The 20,121-nt window shown below is 38.8% G+C and overlaps 1 protein-coding gene across 3 annotated transcripts; it reads right to left on the bottom strand.

Moving 5' to 3' along the window:
- Positions 1 to 242: 242 nt before the first annotated feature.
- Positions 243 to 20,024, bottom strand: tom1 (target of myb1 membrane trafficking protein). 3 transcript variants are annotated; one of them, XM_034089946.1, is made up of 16 exons: positions 19,883 to 20,024; positions 18,749 to 18,833; positions 18,105 to 18,183; positions 15,741 to 15,890; positions 14,107 to 14,241; positions 12,072 to 12,194; positions 11,485 to 11,601; positions 10,101 to 10,234; positions 8,881 to 8,923; positions 8,657 to 8,786; positions 8,391 to 8,454; positions 7,546 to 7,588; positions 4,987 to 5,049; positions 3,798 to 3,860; positions 3,025 to 3,064; positions 243 to 901 (listed from the first exon to the last, which is right to left on the bottom strand). In XM_034089946.1, exons 1-16 carry the CDS (start codon positions 19,932 to 19,934, stop codon positions 807 to 809), a joined length of 1,416 nt encoding a protein of 471 aa, XP_033945837.1. In that variant the 5' UTR covers positions 19,935 to 20,024; the 3' UTR covers positions 243 to 806. The 3 variants fall into 3 exon arrangements, with proteins under 3 accessions (XP_033945837.1, XP_033945840.1, XP_033945839.1); XM_034089949.2 differs by having other exon boundaries at positions 10,101 to 10,231; XM_034089948.1 differs by lacking the exon at positions 4,987 to 5,049 and having other exon boundaries at positions 19,883 to 20,022.
- Positions 20,025 to 20,121: the final 97 nt, after the last annotated feature.

The following is a 20,121-nucleotide window of genomic DNA, read 5'->3' as shown; positions in this document are numbered from 1 at the left end:
AAGAAATATAAATATACATGAAATATTCATCATACATTTTTATATTGAATTAATATGGTAAATGGACTGTACGCGTTATCAGGTATGTTACCCCTATCTATGTGTATATAGACTTCTTGCACTATCTTTGTATTTGTATTTTTAAACATAAAAATATTTGGCTCCATACCTGCAAAGCTATAAATAGGATTATACAGTTAATGCACATGAATTCATTGATGTTAGAATAAAACCAGCCAGTCTTCCAGTTAATATTTCAGTTTAATATATGACAGCAGTGCCAGGACTTCCTGTTGAACTTCAAGTAAGACATATTCACAGGGAATGCTGGATGTAAAAAAAAAACATCATTCTCTAACATCCTCCATCAAACTCTTTCCTTAAGTAAAATATCACATCTGCTCCGACATACAAGCTAACAGTTTGCTACTTGGACAGGGGCGTTTTCTGCAACCAATCACCATGACATATACATATATATATATTTAACAGCAATATAATACATCATCTATGTTGCAAAAGTCTGTGACAATATTATCTCTTGTTTTTTAAACAGCAGGTATGTAACCATATAAAATGTGCAAATGTTTGCATCCCACACATGGACAAACCCTCATTACGACGTCAAGTAAAACCTCCGCCCTTCATCAAATAACGTTACCTTTATTGGTTAAAAAAACATGTTCGCTCCACCGTACAGAGCAGTATTATACACAGCCGTGCGTCCTTCAGGAAGGGGTTGTAATGCCCATTCCTCTCCCAGCAGCTGGAGCTTCACGAGTGTTATCAGTTTCTCTGAAGTGAAGTTAAGACTCGGAGGTGTTGTTATCCTGAGAGGAAGCTCGCACCGACGGCAGACGCTCAGCCGCTTCTGCTCGTCCCGCCAGAAACTTATCGAATTCTGCGGAGAGAGAGAAGCAGGTGAGATCAGAAATCAGAAACGCTTTTTGCTTTTTTTCTATGTTTCCTTTTCAACTCTCGTTGATTGTGAAGCACCTCGAGATGTTTTTAAAGTGTGCTATACAAATTAAATGTATGCATGTGTATATTCTGCCTACAGCGGGGGTTAATAACTGTTAGAGTCAGGGCACGGTGCAGATACAAAGGTAAAATAAACGAGTAGGTGGGAAGTTCATAATGCTTTCTGTTCCATATTGTTGTCATATTTATTTTACATTTTCCTCATTTTACCTTCGTTTCTTGTGTGGTTTTTGTTTGTAAAGTGACTTGAAATACCTAGAAAAGCGCTATATAGATTAAATGTATTATTATTATTATTATTATAAGACTAATGAAGCTCAGCGCAAGTTCTTTCAGGAAGACTGGTTCCCACGCTCTCATTCACAATTCTCTCTCTCTCACTCGCCCTTCCTTCAATAAGCAAGGGCGCGTCATACCCCAGCTAAACCAATCAGTGCCGTCTCATCCCCCACAAGCCAATCACAGCACACCCGGCAAACGTTTAAATCTGATCCTTTTCTCCCTCGCCAGCATCGTTCAGAGAATTGATGCAACCCACCTCCACCTCCACCTTCACCTCATCCTCCTCCTCTACCTCCTTCACCTCCACCACCTCCACCTTCACCTTCACCACCTTCACCACCTCCTTCACCTCCTCCTCCACCTCCTTCACCTCCTCCACCACCTCCTTCACCTCCTCCACCACCTCCTTCACCACCTCCTTCACCTCCTCCACCTTCACCTCCTCCACCGGGGGGTTCTCTTTTCCTAGTGGGCTTCTCCCCCCCCCTAAATCCATCACAGTATGATGGGGTCTAATCTCCAAAATGTATATTACCCCTCGGGCAATAAATATGCTATCAAACTCACGGAATAAGTCTCTCCTGATTGAAACATATTAAATTAAGAGGCAAGCACAAGTTCTTAAAGAAAATCAAATAAGTAAGAACCCATGGTGAATTAAAAGAGAATCAGTAAATAAGTGTATATAAAAAACTAGTGAAGTAGCAGCTAGTAATGACTATTATATTGATATTGATGAGATGGGATAACATTTCAGGAGAAATCACATATGCTGAATTTAAAAATAGGATAATAAAATAGTAAAGTTTAAACCTAAATAATGCGTAATGATGTCAACATAAATGGAGGAGAATAATGTAATTTGAAAGGGTCACTGCAAACGTTTGGTCATGACTGATTTAGAGCAGTAAGCTGATATTTTAATAATACAAGATAATAATATGAATACATTTTATGTATCAAGTACTTTTACAGGAGCTCAAAGATGCTTTACATAGTTATAAAAAAACCTTAGGATCAAACTAATCCTAAACTGATTAGTAACCAAGTCAGTGTTGTCATATTCAGGGTGTACGCAGGAATCCTGAAGTCAAATGTAAAACCTTTAAAGAACCTTTCCACACATTTTAAGACCTCATCGCCACTTGGAGTTTTAACCGGTTACCTTGGCGACACACTTTACCTCACATTGACTATATACAGTATCGATTGTCCTTCCTCCTTATCTTCCAACCATTTGGACGCAGACTTGCATTTCCCCATAACGATGTTGCTTAGCAACCGGTGTAAACAGACCTTTGCGCGCTATCAAGCGGTGAGCGCGCGATGTCCTGTTCAGATGACGTCAAACCCAACGGGATGCCATCAATAAACTCCACAGAATCTCACTACACACCTACGCCATGATTACATTCAGGCAGACTGATACAACCTCTCTGGACAAGTTATACACTTATTGGAAACAAGCTACAAAATGTAATACCTTGGGAAATAATACTTTTGAATAGCCTTAATTTTTGCTAAATTGATTTATCAACTTTTAATACTTTTTAGCAGCAGTCTTTATAAAGTAGATGTTAAAAATGTTTCTGGAGAGGGAGTATGAAGCACCCATAGGTGGCACCACATGTCCATTTAAGTCCCTAGTGCCACCTATGGGTCCAATGTGTCTTCTTTAAAGCTTCTATTGAGCTTTTCTAATGATAAATGTCTAAAAATGTGTCTATCGTCAAATAAAAACCATAGAGTGAAGTGCCTCACCTTCACTGGTCACTCCGTCTGAATCCTCGTAGTCATCGTACTGCGTCACAAACAGAAAACACATATGTTGCTTTTAATACACACACACAACTTGTGAAGTAACAGTAAGATAATTGAGATAATCAGAACACATGAGGCAGTACGGAGACATATCAGTCCATTTGAATTAAGTGTTGGATTATCTGCATGGGGAGGTGATTGTTATGGGATACAAGGAGGTCATACTTGACTCCAATCATCTATTTGTGATTAAAAACAAACATTATTGGACCTATAATATTCCCTGGCTTTTTCAATACTAACACCCATGGTTAGAATCTGGAGTCTGATATAGAGAATCCATTAGGAGTAATATATAGATACATAAATAATAAATAAGAGTATATTTGTGTACTGATGCAACACCATGTGCATGCATGTGTTCCCATGGTTACAATACGTGTTAAATAGAAACACACGTAAGAAATAAATTAACACCTACGCGTTTCTTCAGCAGGATAATCTCCACACATTTACACCGCTGTTATAATTGTTGAAAGGTAAAGGCAACCTCCAGAAGTAAAGAGCTAACGTGGCTAATTCACTTCTCCTTTTGGTGAGATAACATCGTCCTTGCCTTCCTTCCCTGCCGGTTATCTTGTTATGTCTGTTTTAGGAAATATATTATACAATCTATCTGAAAGAAAAGTGTTGAAATGAACAGGAACGCTCTGTATGGGAATCTAGAATTAAACAGTAAAACCAACTAACAGTTGTAGATTTTGTAGATTTACCTCATCCTCCAAATCTAGCCATTTCTCAATATCATCCATCACGGTGTTCTGGTTGATGGGTATCTGAGAAAGAGAGCAGAGCGTTAGGGAGGTCAGAGCAGAAACATATGAACGACTGCTTTAACTTAATGAAAAATAATACAAAACAAGCAAAAATCAAACTTAACAACAAAGGAATAACCACATGTTGGGAAGCAAAGCACAGGTATGATGTAGCCCGTCAGGCAACCCTGACACTGTCATGCTGAGTGTTGGGCGTCGGCTCTGAGAACATGCAGACCATTGGGTTCATCTCAATAGAGCGGTGCAGGGATGACGTGTTTTTGTAATCCGACCCAGATTTTAGCATCACAAGGGCTTTTGTTTCGTTTAGATTTTTGGAACAATGCAGAAAATAATCTCTGTTACAACTAGAACACACGACATGACTTCACGTCACCACCGCTAAGCTAAAGGAGGCTAATGTTGGGCTGTAAAGGAACTACAGCACGGTCACATGACTTCACGTCACCACCGCTAAGCTAAAGGAGGCTAATGTTGGGCTGTAAAGGAACTACAGCACGGTCACATGACTTCACGTCACCACCGCTAAGCTAAAGGAGGCTAATGTTGGGCTATGAAGGAACTACAGCACGGTCACATGACTTCACGACACCACCGCTAAGCTAAAGGAGGCTAATGTTGGGCTATGAAGGAACTACAGCACGGTCACATGACTTCACGACACCACCGCTAAGCTAAAGGTGGCTAATGTTGGGCTATAAAGGAACTACAGCACGGTCACATGACTTCACAACACCACCGCTAAGCTAAAGGCGGCTAATGTTCGGCTAAATAATGAAGTTAGAACATGTCTTAAAAACTGAGGTAACTTAGAAGAGACTAAAAGAGACTAATAAATGTCTTCATGATGAACATAAGCCACTATTAGCTTAGCTAACGTTGGGCTATAACTTACATTCAACAAAACCAATGAAGTAAGCCCTGATGCTATAATGCCAACTCATTCTCCGGTTTTTGGACTCATTCCTGCACCACTCTACCACAACCACCAAACACAAAATAAAATGACCCAAATAAAAGCAATCCAGACCACAGCAAAAGTAAATTAAAACCTCACGACCAAACCGAGACACAGAGGAAGGGGTGGAAAGGTGAATCAATGGCACATTTTGAAACACAGACGCACCATTCCCCTTTTAATCATCCAATCTAACTTTGGAGAGGAGCTGCTGGAGGCCGGGCTGTCCTCCTTCACGATCAGACATAGAGTTCATTTAGGAGGAAAGAAGTTACTGACAGAGCCACACACACATGGACCCAACCCAGGAGCCGTTTATATGCATCAGGCATTTGATTTATCCACAGGTTTACTTACACAATTCCCGCAAAAAAATCATGTTCTTCGAATATTTTGACACGCTTTCTTCCTTATTTTGTGTTTTACGTAATTCCTTAAAGTCAGATTTTGCACAATCATTCCTAGGAACAACTTTAAAAGAAACAAAGTGTACTATGGCTTAGTTTAAATGCCATTTTATAATATGTTTCTTATTGCTTTTAATGTCTTTCATTTTTGTAAAGCACTTTGAATTGCCTTACTTTCATTTATCCAGGAGAACAAAGCAGTTTCTTCCTGTTCACACTGGCTGACTAGCAGCTGCTGGAGATCATAGATCCAACCCGCAATTTGTTTGCCAATTTGCACAGGATTTGTATAATACCACAACAACACTTTCCTTGCCACTGTTGTTAGGCTGCCATATATTTTAGATCGGCATCTTAATCTTTAAACAGAGATTCCTCCAGTTTATTGTTTCTGTTATTTCTTAACTCTTAAAGGTGGGGTAGGTAAGTTTCAGAAACCGGCTCGAGTGCGCTAGAATTTGAAAGTACACAGCCAAAAAGAATCCGCCCCTTCCTTCAGACTTCCTTACAGAGCACCTCCTCCAACACACATGAACGTGCAATGCACGCCCAATTACGGCACGCCCAATTACGGCACGCCCAATGCGGGCACGAGATACATTTGTGCGTGCACGAGGTGGAAGGCTGACAGACAGGGCGGCTTTTTACAGTATTACGGCTTCCACAGATGCATTTTTTTTATGTATTTATTGTCAAAGCACTTCAGATATTCATTGCTATCGGGATGTTAAGAGCATTCCATGGAATATAACAAAAAGTGTATCTTGAGCCGGTTTCTCAAACTTAAGTTTGAGAAACCAGCTCGAGTGCGCTAGAATTAGAAAATACACAACCGGAAAAAATCTGCCACTTCCTCACAGAGCCCCTCCTCCAACACACACATGACCAATGAGATAAGTTTGTGCCCCGATGGAAGGCTGACAGGCAGGTAGGCCTGCCAACATTAATTACACTAGCAGAGTCTTTTTTTATTTGAACTGAATTGTCATACTATATCTTAGATATTTTATTTAAGCGTATTTGAAGTGTACTAAGTATTATGTTCGTAACCTGAATTTAAATCAGGTTTTATAATTATTTGAGTGACCGAGACCATGTAAGCGTATTTCAAGTGCACTCTGTATTCATTTATTGAGCTGTACTTAAATCAGGTTTTAAAATGGTTTGACTGATAGAGATCATGCAATGTTATTATTTGTTTATTGATTGTTATGAACCTGCCTGAGGACCACAGATGGAAATGAGCTATTAGCTATAATCTGGCATATCTCTTCTCTTTGCTGAGATTAATGTTTTGGATGCATGGTCTTTCTATAAATAAATACAAAAAAAATCCAGTTACTTTAGCCGGGCCGGCTCAGATGGTTGGTCGTGCTTTGTACAGTACCACGGCTTCCACAGATGAATTTATTGTCAAAGCATTTAAGATATTCATTGCTATCGGGATGTTAAGAGCATTCCATGGAATATAGCAACAAGTGTTTCTGAAGTGAATTACCTACCCCACCTTTAAGTTGCATCAAATTCTCTTCTGTAAACTCAACTGCTGCCATGACACAATTACAGTAGTTAGCTTTTCTTCCTCAGTCCAATTCGGCCTCTTTTTCTGCATGTTTCTCACATTACCAAATAGAGACTTCCATTAAACGCTACAGAAAGTCAAAGTACCATCACTTTGGCAACCGTGAATAATATGTACTGCTGTTAACAGCGTTTTCTTGTTGCCTTGGGAATCAGATTGAGATACTTTTAGCAACCGTCTAATTTGATTTCCTTAACCATGAACAAGTAAATGACTAAAGGGAAATCCTTATCAGAAAACCTTTTTGTTCAACCAGCCTTAGGTGAAACTGTACTGTAACTAAAACTCCCTAGTTATGTTAAAACTCAAACATTAATCATATTGTTATCATTACTATCTTCAAACATACTATTGTAATATACACATCTTTACGTGTTATCGTAAAATCTAATTTTTTTTCTCTCTCTCTCTCTCTCTCTCTCTCTCTCTCTCTCTCTCTCTCTCTCTCTCTCTCTCTCTCTCTCTCTCTATCTCTCTCTCTCTCTCTCTCTAAATAAAGTATTCTGGTTTTGATTCATAACAAAAATACAGCTAAAAAAGTGTACAATCACATGAATATATTGCTATCTTTTTACTTTCTTGCACATAAAAGCCCGCAATTTGATCAAAGTTAAACAAATCATCAATTTCCACACTGGATTTCTCTAGTGCTCCCACAGATCCCTTCACATGCAGAGGATAATTCTTGTGACTAAACCTGTTAAAGTGTGAAAGGTGAAACTAAGAGTCTCTTCTTACCGCTGCAGCGTTGTTTATCCTGCCGTCCACTGCACTCTGATCACTGAAACAGGAGATTTGTACACCAAGTAGACTAATGAGAAACACTGGATCCAACAAGGAATTAGAGGGAATGAGCTGGAATCAAATAAATTAAAATGACAACAACTTTGTTCATCCCATTCTTGAGAATTTGCACAAGAACGAGATGCATGATTGTAAACATCGTGATAGTAAACATTAGGAGAATTTGATTTGTTATTAAGAAACCGTCCCTTTAGTTCAGTGATTCCCAACTGATGCATCCCCAGTTGAACTTTAATCAACACCACGATAAACCACGAGGGTTTTATGTTATTCAAAAGCTACGAATCTTAAAAATATGATGTTTTTAAATGACTTTTTTCCTATTAAAAACGAGTTAAGTTTGCATTCTTACAGATAACAAACCACTGGGAGGGACAAAGCTCAAAGTACAAACCATTCATTAGAACGTTTATCTAGTATTTATATATATTAATTACATTTAGCTAATTTGTCAAAATGTATGTTTAGCTTCCAATTTAAACACTTTAATCCATTACTTTTAGCTAGTTATTTAAACTGTTTTTAATTACTTTTTGCTTGCTAATTTAACAGTCTTTTTCCTTATTTTTTAGCCAGTTAATTAAACTGTAAATGCATTACTTAAAGCTAGCTACTTTGACCTTTTACCCCTTACTTATAGCTAGCAATTTTTTCTTGACTACCTGCTAGGAAACTAGTTTACATGTTCTTTTCAAATAACCTAGGAATCACTGTATAAATAAACCCCCAAAGTAAAATCCTTGCAACTTGTATTAACTCTTGAAACAGTGTTTGTGTACCTCGGTCTTTGTTGAGTTGAGGCATTTATTCTCGGAGATAATGCGTCATCTGATTCACTTGTACCTGCAAAGAAGAACAGCAATAAGTAACCATAGCGAAGAAGAAGAAGAAGAAGAAGAAGAAGAAGAAGAAGAAGAAGAAGAAGAAGAAGAAGAAGAAGAAGAAGAAGAAGAAGAAGAAGAAGAAGAAGAAGAAGAAGAAGAAGAAGAAGAAGAAGAAGAAATACATACTCTAAACATGTGTGTATCAATACAGGAATACTTACTGAGTCTCGCCATCTGACTGGACACACTGTCGGCTTTTGAGAGGCTGAACGAGCTGTCGTTTGTAACGGATGCAACACCGGACTCAGGCGTCAAATCGAAGTCTGATGTGAGGTTGACGTATGTGTGACTCTGAGGGACAAAACGTGAAAGGCCATGATGCAAATGTGTTGAGCTGTTGAGTACAAATAACATCCAACTCAAATATTACTGCCATGTTCTTTACCTTCTCTGCTGTGTTGTGTCCATTTGGTATTCGTCTCTCAAACCTGTAAACACCAGAAAGAAATTATTCCACGACATTTTGAAAAAACAAAATTGTACTTTTTACTTCATTACTTTTAACTGAACAGATTCAGCTAACACAGAAATATGAACCATAAACAAATAGACATATAATTGTATGTTAAATAATTAAAATAAAATAAGCTTCATATTTACCGGCTGTAATGAACATGTTAATGCATTATTAATCATAATCCAGTCATTTAATACATATGATTTGGAAATGGGCTATTACGCTTAAAAAGTACTTTTATTTTTGGTGCTTTAAGTAGATTTAGTTCCCAATGCTTTTTACTTATACTTAAGTAAGATTTTGAATGACTTTTACTTGTAACAGAGTATTTTTAATTTAGTACTGCAACTTTAACTTGAGTAAAAAACCTTAATCCACTGCTGCAAATGGCAAAATACAACCAGTATTAAAAGGTCCCCTATTATACTGTCTTTCATCAATATATTATATGTCTCAGATATATTTAAGCAATATCTCACGACAGGCCGTGGTATATGCTCATTATATCACAGCTAAGGGGCGTGATTCGGCCCGACCTCGGAGGTCGAAGTTAATCTGAAATGTTTCCATTTTATGCTTTGTAAGTTTGTTTCGTAACGGAAGAAATGTAAATATATTTATAAAACTGACAAGTCAAATCAAGCAATCTGATTGGTCGATAGTGTTTTGCGGACCTCTTTGATTACAGATTTGAAAACATCGTTGCTTGCTTTAAAAGTAGCACAATTCATTATGTCAAACCTTGGAAAGTATCTAGATATCCCTGCCCTGATGCCAAAGGAACTGTTTGATGTCTATGTCTGGACCGCTGCGTAAAAAGGAGGGTTTCTGCCCCGTTAGTTCTCCGCTGCTTTCTTGTTCCAGTTTGAAAAGCAAACTGCAAGCAACGGTATACTGTTTTTCTCAGGCGCGGAGGGATACTGATTTGTTGTGAAAAGTAACTTACAATTCTACCCGTGGTATACGCTCAGTATATCACGGCTAAGAACCAATCAGATTGCTTGATTTGACTTGTCCGTTTTATAATCATATATATATATATATTTGGCTCCAAACACCAAACAGATAATTGTAGCATCCCATAATCCCCTCTGTTTCAGCCCTGTTTCAAAAGAGCTTTTACTTTAGATGAAAATAAGGTATTGAACCTCTGGTAGCGGGTGAAGGCGGTGTTCATCTCGTCGTTGGCTGCCAGCAGTTCTTCGATCAGCTTTTCCTCGCTGAGCCGCGGCACCACCTTCACAATCCTGTCCTGCATTTCCTTACACACTGAATATAACTGCTAATGACACAACCAGACAAACAATGTGTGGGCGGGGGTTTGAGGGGCCGATGGTTCACAAAATGCATAAAGTACGAGATCAGTTAAGGGTAAGGCACTCTCTGTCGCTCAACATCACTGGAAGGAAATTAGTATCTGGCATAACATACTTCACATTGATAAATATAAAAAAGTTGTTGCAAGCATACAGATAACATCCCACAAGAAGTAGCAGAAGCTCAACGTTTAAACTATTTATCCTTTGCTTTTATCTACTATTCAAATATGCCTTTCATTCAAGATATTCATTAACACCTTTACTTGCTTGTTCTAATAATGTATGCCTTACTTTTAACTATGAAAGTATTTGCTCATTACTTTTAGCCAACTTGTCAAAAAGGTATTTCTTCGGTACAATATCTCACATCAATTTCCACACCATTAATCCATTATTTTTAGCTAGCTATTATATCATCTGTTAATATTACATTAGCTTAGCATTTCCACTGTTAAATCATAACCTCTAGCTACCTATTTTAACAGTTTTTTCATTACTTTAAGCTAACTATTTTAACTATAGGCTACATTCGTAACTTTTAGCTAACTATGACAACTGTTTAATCATTAGCCTACTTAGCTGTTTATTCCTTAGCCATTAGCTAACTATGTCAACTGTTTGTGTGTATTCCTTAGCTTACTTAGCTAACTATTTCAACTGTGTATTCATTAGCCTGCTTAGCTAAATAGTTGAACTGTTAATTCATTAGCCTGCTTAGCTAACAATATCAACTGGTTATTCATTAGCCTACTTAGCTAACTATGTCAACTGTTTATTCCTTAGCCTACTTAGCTAAATATTTCAAATGTTTATTCATGAACCTTCATAGCTAACTTATTACAACTGTTTATTCATTAGCCTACTTAGCTAAAGATTTCAAATGTTTATTCATGAGCCTTCATAGCTAACTTATTCAACCGTTTATTCATTAGCCTACTTAGCTAACTTATTCAACCGTTTATTCATTAGCCTACTTAGCTAACTTATTCAACCGTTTATTCATTAGCCTACTTAGCTAACTATTTCAACAGATAACTCAATACTTTGAGCTATCTCTTTCAACTGCATATTAGCATACCTTTACCTAATTGAGCTGTTCAATCATTATTTTTAATTAACTATTGTAGGTGTGAAGTCATGTAGCTCAACATGACTAACAGGAATGTGTTGCATACTTCACATGAATAGTCCTTTCTTGGTCATGTTGTTTTACCTCCAGGAGCTCCATGTCTGTTTGCTTCACAGTGACAGGATCCATCTGACTCATCATGTCTGACATCGTGATCAGGTTGGTGCGCACCACTCCCAGCTCTACCTTCAGCTGCTGTATCTGCACAATCAATAACAAGTATTTCCTTTTAAGAGCAAGTATTGATATTTTAAAGTGTCTGACAGGAAATGTGAATAGGGCTCCACAATTGGGAAAAGTATGATTATTTAAAATCATATTTCGATTACAATATATGCACGTTTGATCAGTTTTGCATAATTATTCTTACTATGCTTAAAATATATATAGAAATTATCATAGTGGATTCTTTTAAGAGGATCTATACCACAGAAGGAGATCTCTGCAGCTCAAAATAGTATTTTATAGTATATAGCATAATATTTAGCATTCAATAAATATTGTGCTTCCTTTGTTTTGAATAATGCACAAGTCCATACTGTGATAACATTTTGATTAATTGTGCAGCCGTAGTCATGCAACCACATTTAACCAAACATGGCAAAAAGATAGGAAAACAGAATTCAGTTTAAAAGCTAAAAGCAGTGTTTCTGATGCAGGGGGAGCGTCACCTGGCTCGGAGTCAGAGCATTGTTGCCCTCGAGGGCCAGCTTTAGCTCGGAGCACTGAGGAGAGATGAGCGGCGGTTTGGAAGAGAGGAGCGAAGGGACAGCAGCACCGTTCACAGGAGCAGTCTAAAGCACGGAAACACAAAGAAACCCCAAGGACAAATCACCAAAGAGGACAGAAAGCAACCCAAATATCAGCACCAGACATACCTGAACCTTATTCTAGGGCTTGGATGGTCATGTTCACACTAACTAACTGATTTTGACTTGAATTTCTTATGTTTACTGTTGGGAAAATTCTGAATGTACCCTTCCAAGCATATGATAGCTATGTGATTAACATGATGATTCAGCCTCTATGGAGATAGACATCAAGCATGCTCATTTCTGACGTGGAGCTAATCTGAAGTAAACATTGAATACTGCTTTCTACTCCTCCATCTTGTGACATCTACTTGAGAAGGATTTCAAGATGGCGCCTGTGTCGGCAAGCCGCTCCCTCAGCTCTCTGTCTTTAGCTCGACTGTAGGCTATTTTTATTTTGTGTACAGCACTTTGGCTCGAACAAAAATCGTTTATAAATGTGCTATATAAATAAAACTTGATTTGATTTGACTGTGTAACTCCCTCTCTTGGATATCAGCATGTGAAGGACACTATTCAGGAACTAGTTGATGCTCTGTATGTGATGACTCCTTCCATTCTGGAGAGGATCACAGACACATGGATCCTGAGGTTCAAGCTCAAGCCGGGGACGAGTGAGATTTTACATACATATTTTTACTCGATTTTATCTTTTTATTCCATTTCAGTTGTTGGAGCAATTGTCATTAAACCCAATTTATTCCTGCGATAAATAAAGTAGTCTGATTCTTAAATAATACACACAATTTGATCAAAGTTTGTTGGGCCAAATTAGCAATTTCCCCACCGGATTGTTCTCGTGCTCCCAAAGATCCCCCACGTGCACAGCAAGCCAAATATCAGCCAGCCATTTTTTTTAGGGCTTGGATGGTCATGGTTCACACTTGGTGACGTGCAGTTGCTCGAGATTATGGATTACATCTGCAGTTTATTTGGCTAATTTTCACAGGATTTGTAGCACCCACAACAACACATTTTTGCTGCTGTTGAGTTGATTTTTCCTTTATTTCTTGCCACATAAGTTCTGTCAGTGCTAGTAACATTTGGAACAAATTAAAATAAAGTTTACTCTCCACATGTTTATCAAGTTGTGTGAGCTTTTCTTCCTCTAAGTTTTTAACTTTAGAAAATAGTATTTTCTCTTTAACACAAAAACATTGTCTTTAGAATATATTGATGATATTGGATGTAACTGTCTCAAATTAAATAGCCTTTAATCAAATCCTTCGCCAAAGCGTCTCTGAGCTAGAGACCACAGGTAATTCAGTATTGTAACTTTAGCTCACTGACAGCACTACTTTGCCTCAAACTTTCTCCTCCATCCTATACATCTAAATAATTGCACAATACCATGAAGATCTCTATTGTGACCATGTTACTCAACTTTTACTCAACGTTGGTAACGATGCGATGAGTGCAGTATGATATAGTATTTCATAGATTTGCAAAAGCTACAAAAAAAGGGTCCAAATTGTCCCTTGACAGGCACAGTCTGCCAAACAAAGGCACTGAAACTAAAATACCCGAAAGAAAAACGCCCGAAGATTACAGGCAGCGACCCAGATACCAGCACCAGACATGCATGTACCTTTTTGTAGGGCTTTCGAACACCAAAACATTGTCTTGGGTCTTTAGAATTTATTGATAATGTAATTTTGCTTGTTTTTTTTAACCCAATGCATCAGTTTGAGATGTTGCATGTGTCTTAACTAAAATGTCTTAATCAAATCCTTCACCAAAGGGTAATTCTGTATTGTAGCTTAAGATTGTAACTTGTGATCCCAATGGTCCTTTCACAGGAAAAGTCGAAGGCACTGAAACAAAAAGACCCGAAAGAAAAACGACCGAAGATGACAGGCAGCGACCCAGATACCAGCGCCAGGCATGCTTGTACCTTGTTGGGCGCTTGTTCAGGCGAGTACCCGTCCAGCTCCGTCATGGGGAACTCCAGCCCCTTCCTGCGCAGGTCCTCGTACACCGACACCACGCCCGTCAGGTCTGGAGAGCTGCGGAACGCATCCGCCCACGCCTGGAGGAGGAAACCACAGATATGATCAGAGAATAGAGAAACGTGACCACACCAAGACTCATTACAATACAACAACCCTGATGTGTTTTCACAGGCTGCCGCAGGGTTGCCAAACACGTTAGGTGGCATTTCTTTTTACATGTACGATGCTGAGCTATCTGCAACCTGTGTTGTTTTAAAGCTGGGTGGAGTTAGCAAGCCAACACTAGCCAACTAGCCAACTGTCTGAAAGCTAGCACATGAGTCAAACAAAGTTATCACTCCTGTGTAGGGGTGGGCGATATGACGATATATATCGTCGTGACGATATTACGTCTCCACGATATGCTTTTTCAGAGATATCGTATCTATTGTGATAAAAAAGAAAAGAAAAAAATTGACAAAAAAATAAAGAAAAAAATAAAATAATAAACTTTTCCCTTCCGTTATGCTAAAGTATTTTATTGCACTTCAAGTCTAAAGTTTACATTTTAATTGTTTGGCACTGACTTTTCCTCATTGATGTTTTATGTTTTACCCTCCTTTTCGTTTATTGATGTTCACTGCTAGTGCTACCTCAGAAAGTTCATTTTTATACTGAGAACCTGCCTTGAAGCCATATCAAAATGTTGAATTGTTCATTCAGGATTCATTTCAGAAATAAAACCAGCTTGAAATGCTATTTTGGTCTTGTACTGTTAAGTAACTTGAAAAATAACCATAATAACCGACATGAAAAAATATCGTGATATATATCGTGATACTGCATGAAAAATATCGTGATAATATATTTTTCAATATCACCCACCCCTACTCCTGTGGGGATAGGACCATAATCTGAATACTTTATTTATCCAAGCATGTAAAATAAAAATATATAACAAATTGAATACAAGTATTATTATAAATATAAGAGTTAAAAGTAAAAAATATGCAATAAAATAAAATATTTATGTAAACATAAGGCAAGGCAAGTTTATTTATATAGCACCTTTCAACACAAGGCAATTCAAAGTGCTTTACAAAAAACGAAAGACATTAAGAAAATGGCATTAAAAAGAAAAGATAATAAAATAAACATTAAAATAAAAATAATAAAATACACAAGACATAAGAATTTAAAATAAAGATGGGCAATACAAATCTGAAATTAAATATAATAGGGAAAAATATATGTATATACAAATGTGAAGTTAAAGCAAAAATGCACAATAAACAGATAATAGAAACATATTAAATATAAGAAAAAGACAAATGTGCAAAGAAAATATAATAATATATAAACATAGAAGTAAAAATGTGCACATTGTACTACAATATATAACAATGAATATGTAAAAAATACATGTATTCGTATTAATAAAGATACGTGTAGCGCAGTATTAACACTATTTAATAATGCGTGGTGAGGGTGAGGGTGATTACAGTCGAGCAACCTGACTCATTACAAAACAATAACCCAAATTATTTTCCCATGGTGCATCAGTGTTTTCAACGTGTTGTGCAGCATTCCCTCCTACCTGCACGATGCTGAGCACGCGGTCGTGGACGACTAAAGGAGGGTTGTTCCTCGGGATGATCGCTCGCACCAACACGCCCTCCACAAAATCCCTCGTCGTCACCAGGATGTGGAACCTGTAGCCGCAGTTCTTCACACACGTCTCCAGGACCTGCCGCGCACAACAAGTTATATTTTACAACTCAAACGATACGATGATACGTTAATGGTCAGATCAAGTCTGACATGTGACTTGCATCACAGCAGCTCCATGTGTAACACCAACAGAGACAGATATCAAGACACAACACATGGAACACAAACAAACATTGATCAGTGAGAGACTCAGCTCTGAGTTCACTGATGCCCCTTTCACACCAGCGCCTTTTCAGCTCCGGCTCGGAGCTAGAGCCTGAAAAGCGCCGGGTTTTCCAGTTCACACCGGAGCTGCGCCGGCTCTTAGCTCCGGAATCCGCTTCATTTCCAGCTCCAAAAAATGGTCGGTCCAGAGGCAAGAGCTTTGGAGCTAAGAGGTGATGTCGCTTACGTCTCTCTCACGTCGAGGCGTGCAGGAAACTAAACCCACCTCCCATGGGTCGACTGTCATGCCTGCCTGCAAGCAGTAGTGCCTATAAACACACTTTATAAAGTCAGGCAACACTAACCAGGCTTCGTGTGGTTCTGTTTATTTGTGCCTTACTTTGACCATCCGTTCGCTGTTATCGATCATTGTGGAGAGAGGCAGACGTGTTGTTTTGTATTATTGCAGCTATCGGATGCAAGTAGTCAGTTTAGCTTCGGTTGCTATGCCAACATCACCCGTTTTATACCAGAGAAACTTTCATAACAGCGTTGTGATACCAAACAGTGTCAATTCAGACTGACACACATTCACTTAGGCTAAGGGAACTGGGGATATGCATCAGCTGCTTGTGTGAGTCGGACAGTGAATACTTTAGAGCGGCCGCTGCAGTGTGAGCTAACCGGGAGCTAACGGGAGAATAAACTCCTGTGGAAGAGCAGCACTGCAGCGGTCGGTAAATGCTACAGAAACACATTAATAAACAATGAACCACGGCACTCTGGAGCAAAGTATAAGGTTGGAGAAGTCGTTATTCAATTTATTCTGGCTTCGTGTGATAAAAGCAACACGATCATCGACCCGACGCAGTTGTTGTTGTTGTTGTGAGCGCCGTAATGGCTGCCGTTGGGGAGCAAATCAGCGATGTAAACGGTGACGCCATGACGCAGCAAGGGCAGCTCTGGGGCGCCAGTGGGCGGTGTGCACAGAGCGGGAGCTGAAAAGGGAAACCGGAGCTGAACCAGAAAAGCTCCCGCTCGGAGCTAGAAACTGAAAAGCGCTGGTGTGAAAGCTGCATATGAGGACTGACTGCAGCACAAAGAATGCTTCAGGCTGACTTTATTGAATTGCGGGACCTTACAGTAACTCAAGTACCATACTTAAAGGTGGGGTAGGTACGTTTCAGAAACCGGCTCAAGATACACTTTTTGTTATATTCCATGGAATGCTCTCAACATCCCGATAGCAATGAATATCTGAAGTGCTTTGACAAAAAAATCCATAAAAAAATGTCGTCTGTAGAAGCCGTGATACTGTAAAAAGTACATCCTCCCTGCCTGTCAGCCTTCCATCGGGGCACACACTGATCTCGTGCCCTCATTGGTCATGTGCGCGTTCGTGTGTGTTGGGGGAGGGGCTCTGTGAGGAAGGGGCAGATTTTCTCCAGTTGTGTATTTTCAAATTCTAGCGATCTCAAGCCGGTTTCTCAAACTTACCTACCCCACCTTTAAGGACTATATTGACATACTTGTACTTTACTTGTGTTTTTCCATTTTACGCTGCTTTACACTTTTAAACCACTACATTTCAGGGGCAAATATCCTACCTTTTCCTCCACTACATACATTAATATCTACTTTTTACTTATAAAAACATAATATGCCGATGATATAATAACAAAAGGCTCTTTCATGTATTCGTTAGAAAGAAAAGCAGCTGGCGTAATTTTCTTTAATAAAACCATAGTGTGAATATAGCCATTATACAGGCTGTATAACCTGTGCAAGTATTAAATACTAAAAACACATGCTGTAATATATATTGTATATTTCAATAGCCTGGTTTTTATTTTGTCTTGTGTTTATTTACATAATATGTTTTTCTATTTTATTTCATCTAATTATATCTTTGTATTTTCAGAACTTTGGGAAACTGTAAAAAAACGTATTCTGATTCTGATTATGCATACAGAGTACTTTTTAAATGTCAACCTTACATACATTTAGCTGTTTCATCTTTTGTACTTCTACCCGTTTGACACTATGAATGACTTGGAATAGAGTATTTTATGTATTTCGCACTCACCGTGAGCGTCAGCATGACCTCCTTGAAGTTCTTGTTTCCCATAATCCTTTTCTTTAAGGCTCTGACGGCGTCTTTAGGTCTGTCAATCAGAAACATGTTCAACAGTCAGAGGCATGAAACACACACACACACACACACACACACACACACACACACACACGACACGACACGACACGACACGACAGAGACACATACAGACGACACACACACAGATACAGGCGACACACACAGACACACACACACACACACACACACACACACACACACACACACACACACACACACACACACACACACACACACACACACACACACACACACACACACACACACACACACACACACACACACAGACACACACACACACACACACACACACACACACACACACACACACACACACACACACACACACACACACACACACACACACACACACACACACACACACACACACACACACACACACACACACACACACACACACACACACACACACACACACACACACACACACACACACACAGATGACACACACAACAGACACGCACACACTGAGATGACACACACACTGAGATTACACACACACATACAGATGACACACAGACACACACACAGACACACACACACGCACACACACACACCCTTCCTCTGCGCTGTTGATGGCATCGCAGATCTCCATGTTGAGGGTCCAGTCGTCTGACGGCAGGCTGGCGTTGGTCGCACTCTCTGTGAAAAATAGAGGAAAATACAATGTTTAAAATATTAATATACTACTGTACTAAAATGAATAGTGTAGTAATTACAGTTGAATCATAAATAAATCAAACCACTTTATTATTTACCTTTATGCTCAATGTGGCACAATATTGGTTCTAATTGGTCGTACGTTTACATATTTAGATCCCATGAAAAAAGTCCACTTTTTTATAAATAATAAAAGTAAGGAATTAGAAAAATGACACATATATTGTGTTTGATAAGTGTATGACTACTGTTTTTGTCCTTATATATAGATATATATATCTATATATATAATGAAATATGTGCAAAATACAGTGTACTAGCTATAGTTTGAGTAGAAAAACTCACATTTCATCCAAACAGTTTGACCTATTTTGTAGGTTTAATATATTTATGATACGAAACGCTTGGTAGATATTTATCACAACACAGTAATCATTTCTCCTCAGCATTACACTTGTAATTGCTACAGTAGGCCTACAGTGCGTTTTCTGATGTGTAGATATTGTGCTAGGCTATATTTATAGTGTATATTTATGTAAAGATGTACAGATTATGAGTAATAACAGGATCTCTACCATGATTAAATCTGCTCATCTATTCATTCAAACGACTAACTCTCAATTTCCATAATCTCTTATCTCACACACACATGCAGTCATTAAGCTACAGTTGGACGTGCATCTAATTTAGGTCAGGAGGATGTGGCCCGCTTTAAACAGACAGAATAACAACCAATCAAATCGCGCGTCACCTCACTTAAGCCCCGCCCCCTTACACATCATTGGTTAGCGGTCGCGACAATCAAACAGAAACCCGTTGCTACACTACTTGGGTAATAAATGCACCTTAAATTCATAAAAACACGTTTTATCAGGTGTATTTAAAACATGTTAATGACTAATTATAAGAGGAGAAGAAGCCTGCGTGTCCTCAGCGGGATGCATCCGGTGAAGGTGACAAAGCCTGCAGGATTTGGGTGTTTTTTAAGCCTAACATGTGAATGAATTATGACGGTATTTAAAATAACTCACCTATCCGCTGACCCACCGGCGTGCTGAAGGGATTCCCCAGTAGAAACTCCATGTTGAGGCCGAAGAGAAGCAGCCTGTCCCCGGTGTGAGTGCACCGACCTGCCTCTCTCTCTGCCGCTGCGCAACACCCAGCTCTGCGTCATCTTTAAAGAGACAGCGGCAGGCTGGAGCTGGAGGGGAAGCAACTCAATTCAAAGGATTATTGTCTTATGCACATAAACTACAGCAGAGGTGTACAC

Source organism: Pseudochaenichthys georgianus, chromosome 8 (genome assembly GCF_902827115.2).
Source record: "Pseudochaenichthys georgianus chromosome 8, fPseGeo1.2, whole genome shotgun sequence".
Taxonomy (NCBI): Eukaryota; Metazoa; Chordata; class Actinopteri; order Perciformes; family Channichthyidae; genus Pseudochaenichthys; species Pseudochaenichthys georgianus.
Note: the sequence above shows the minus strand (reverse complement) of the source record. Positions and strands in the feature narration are given on the sequence as shown.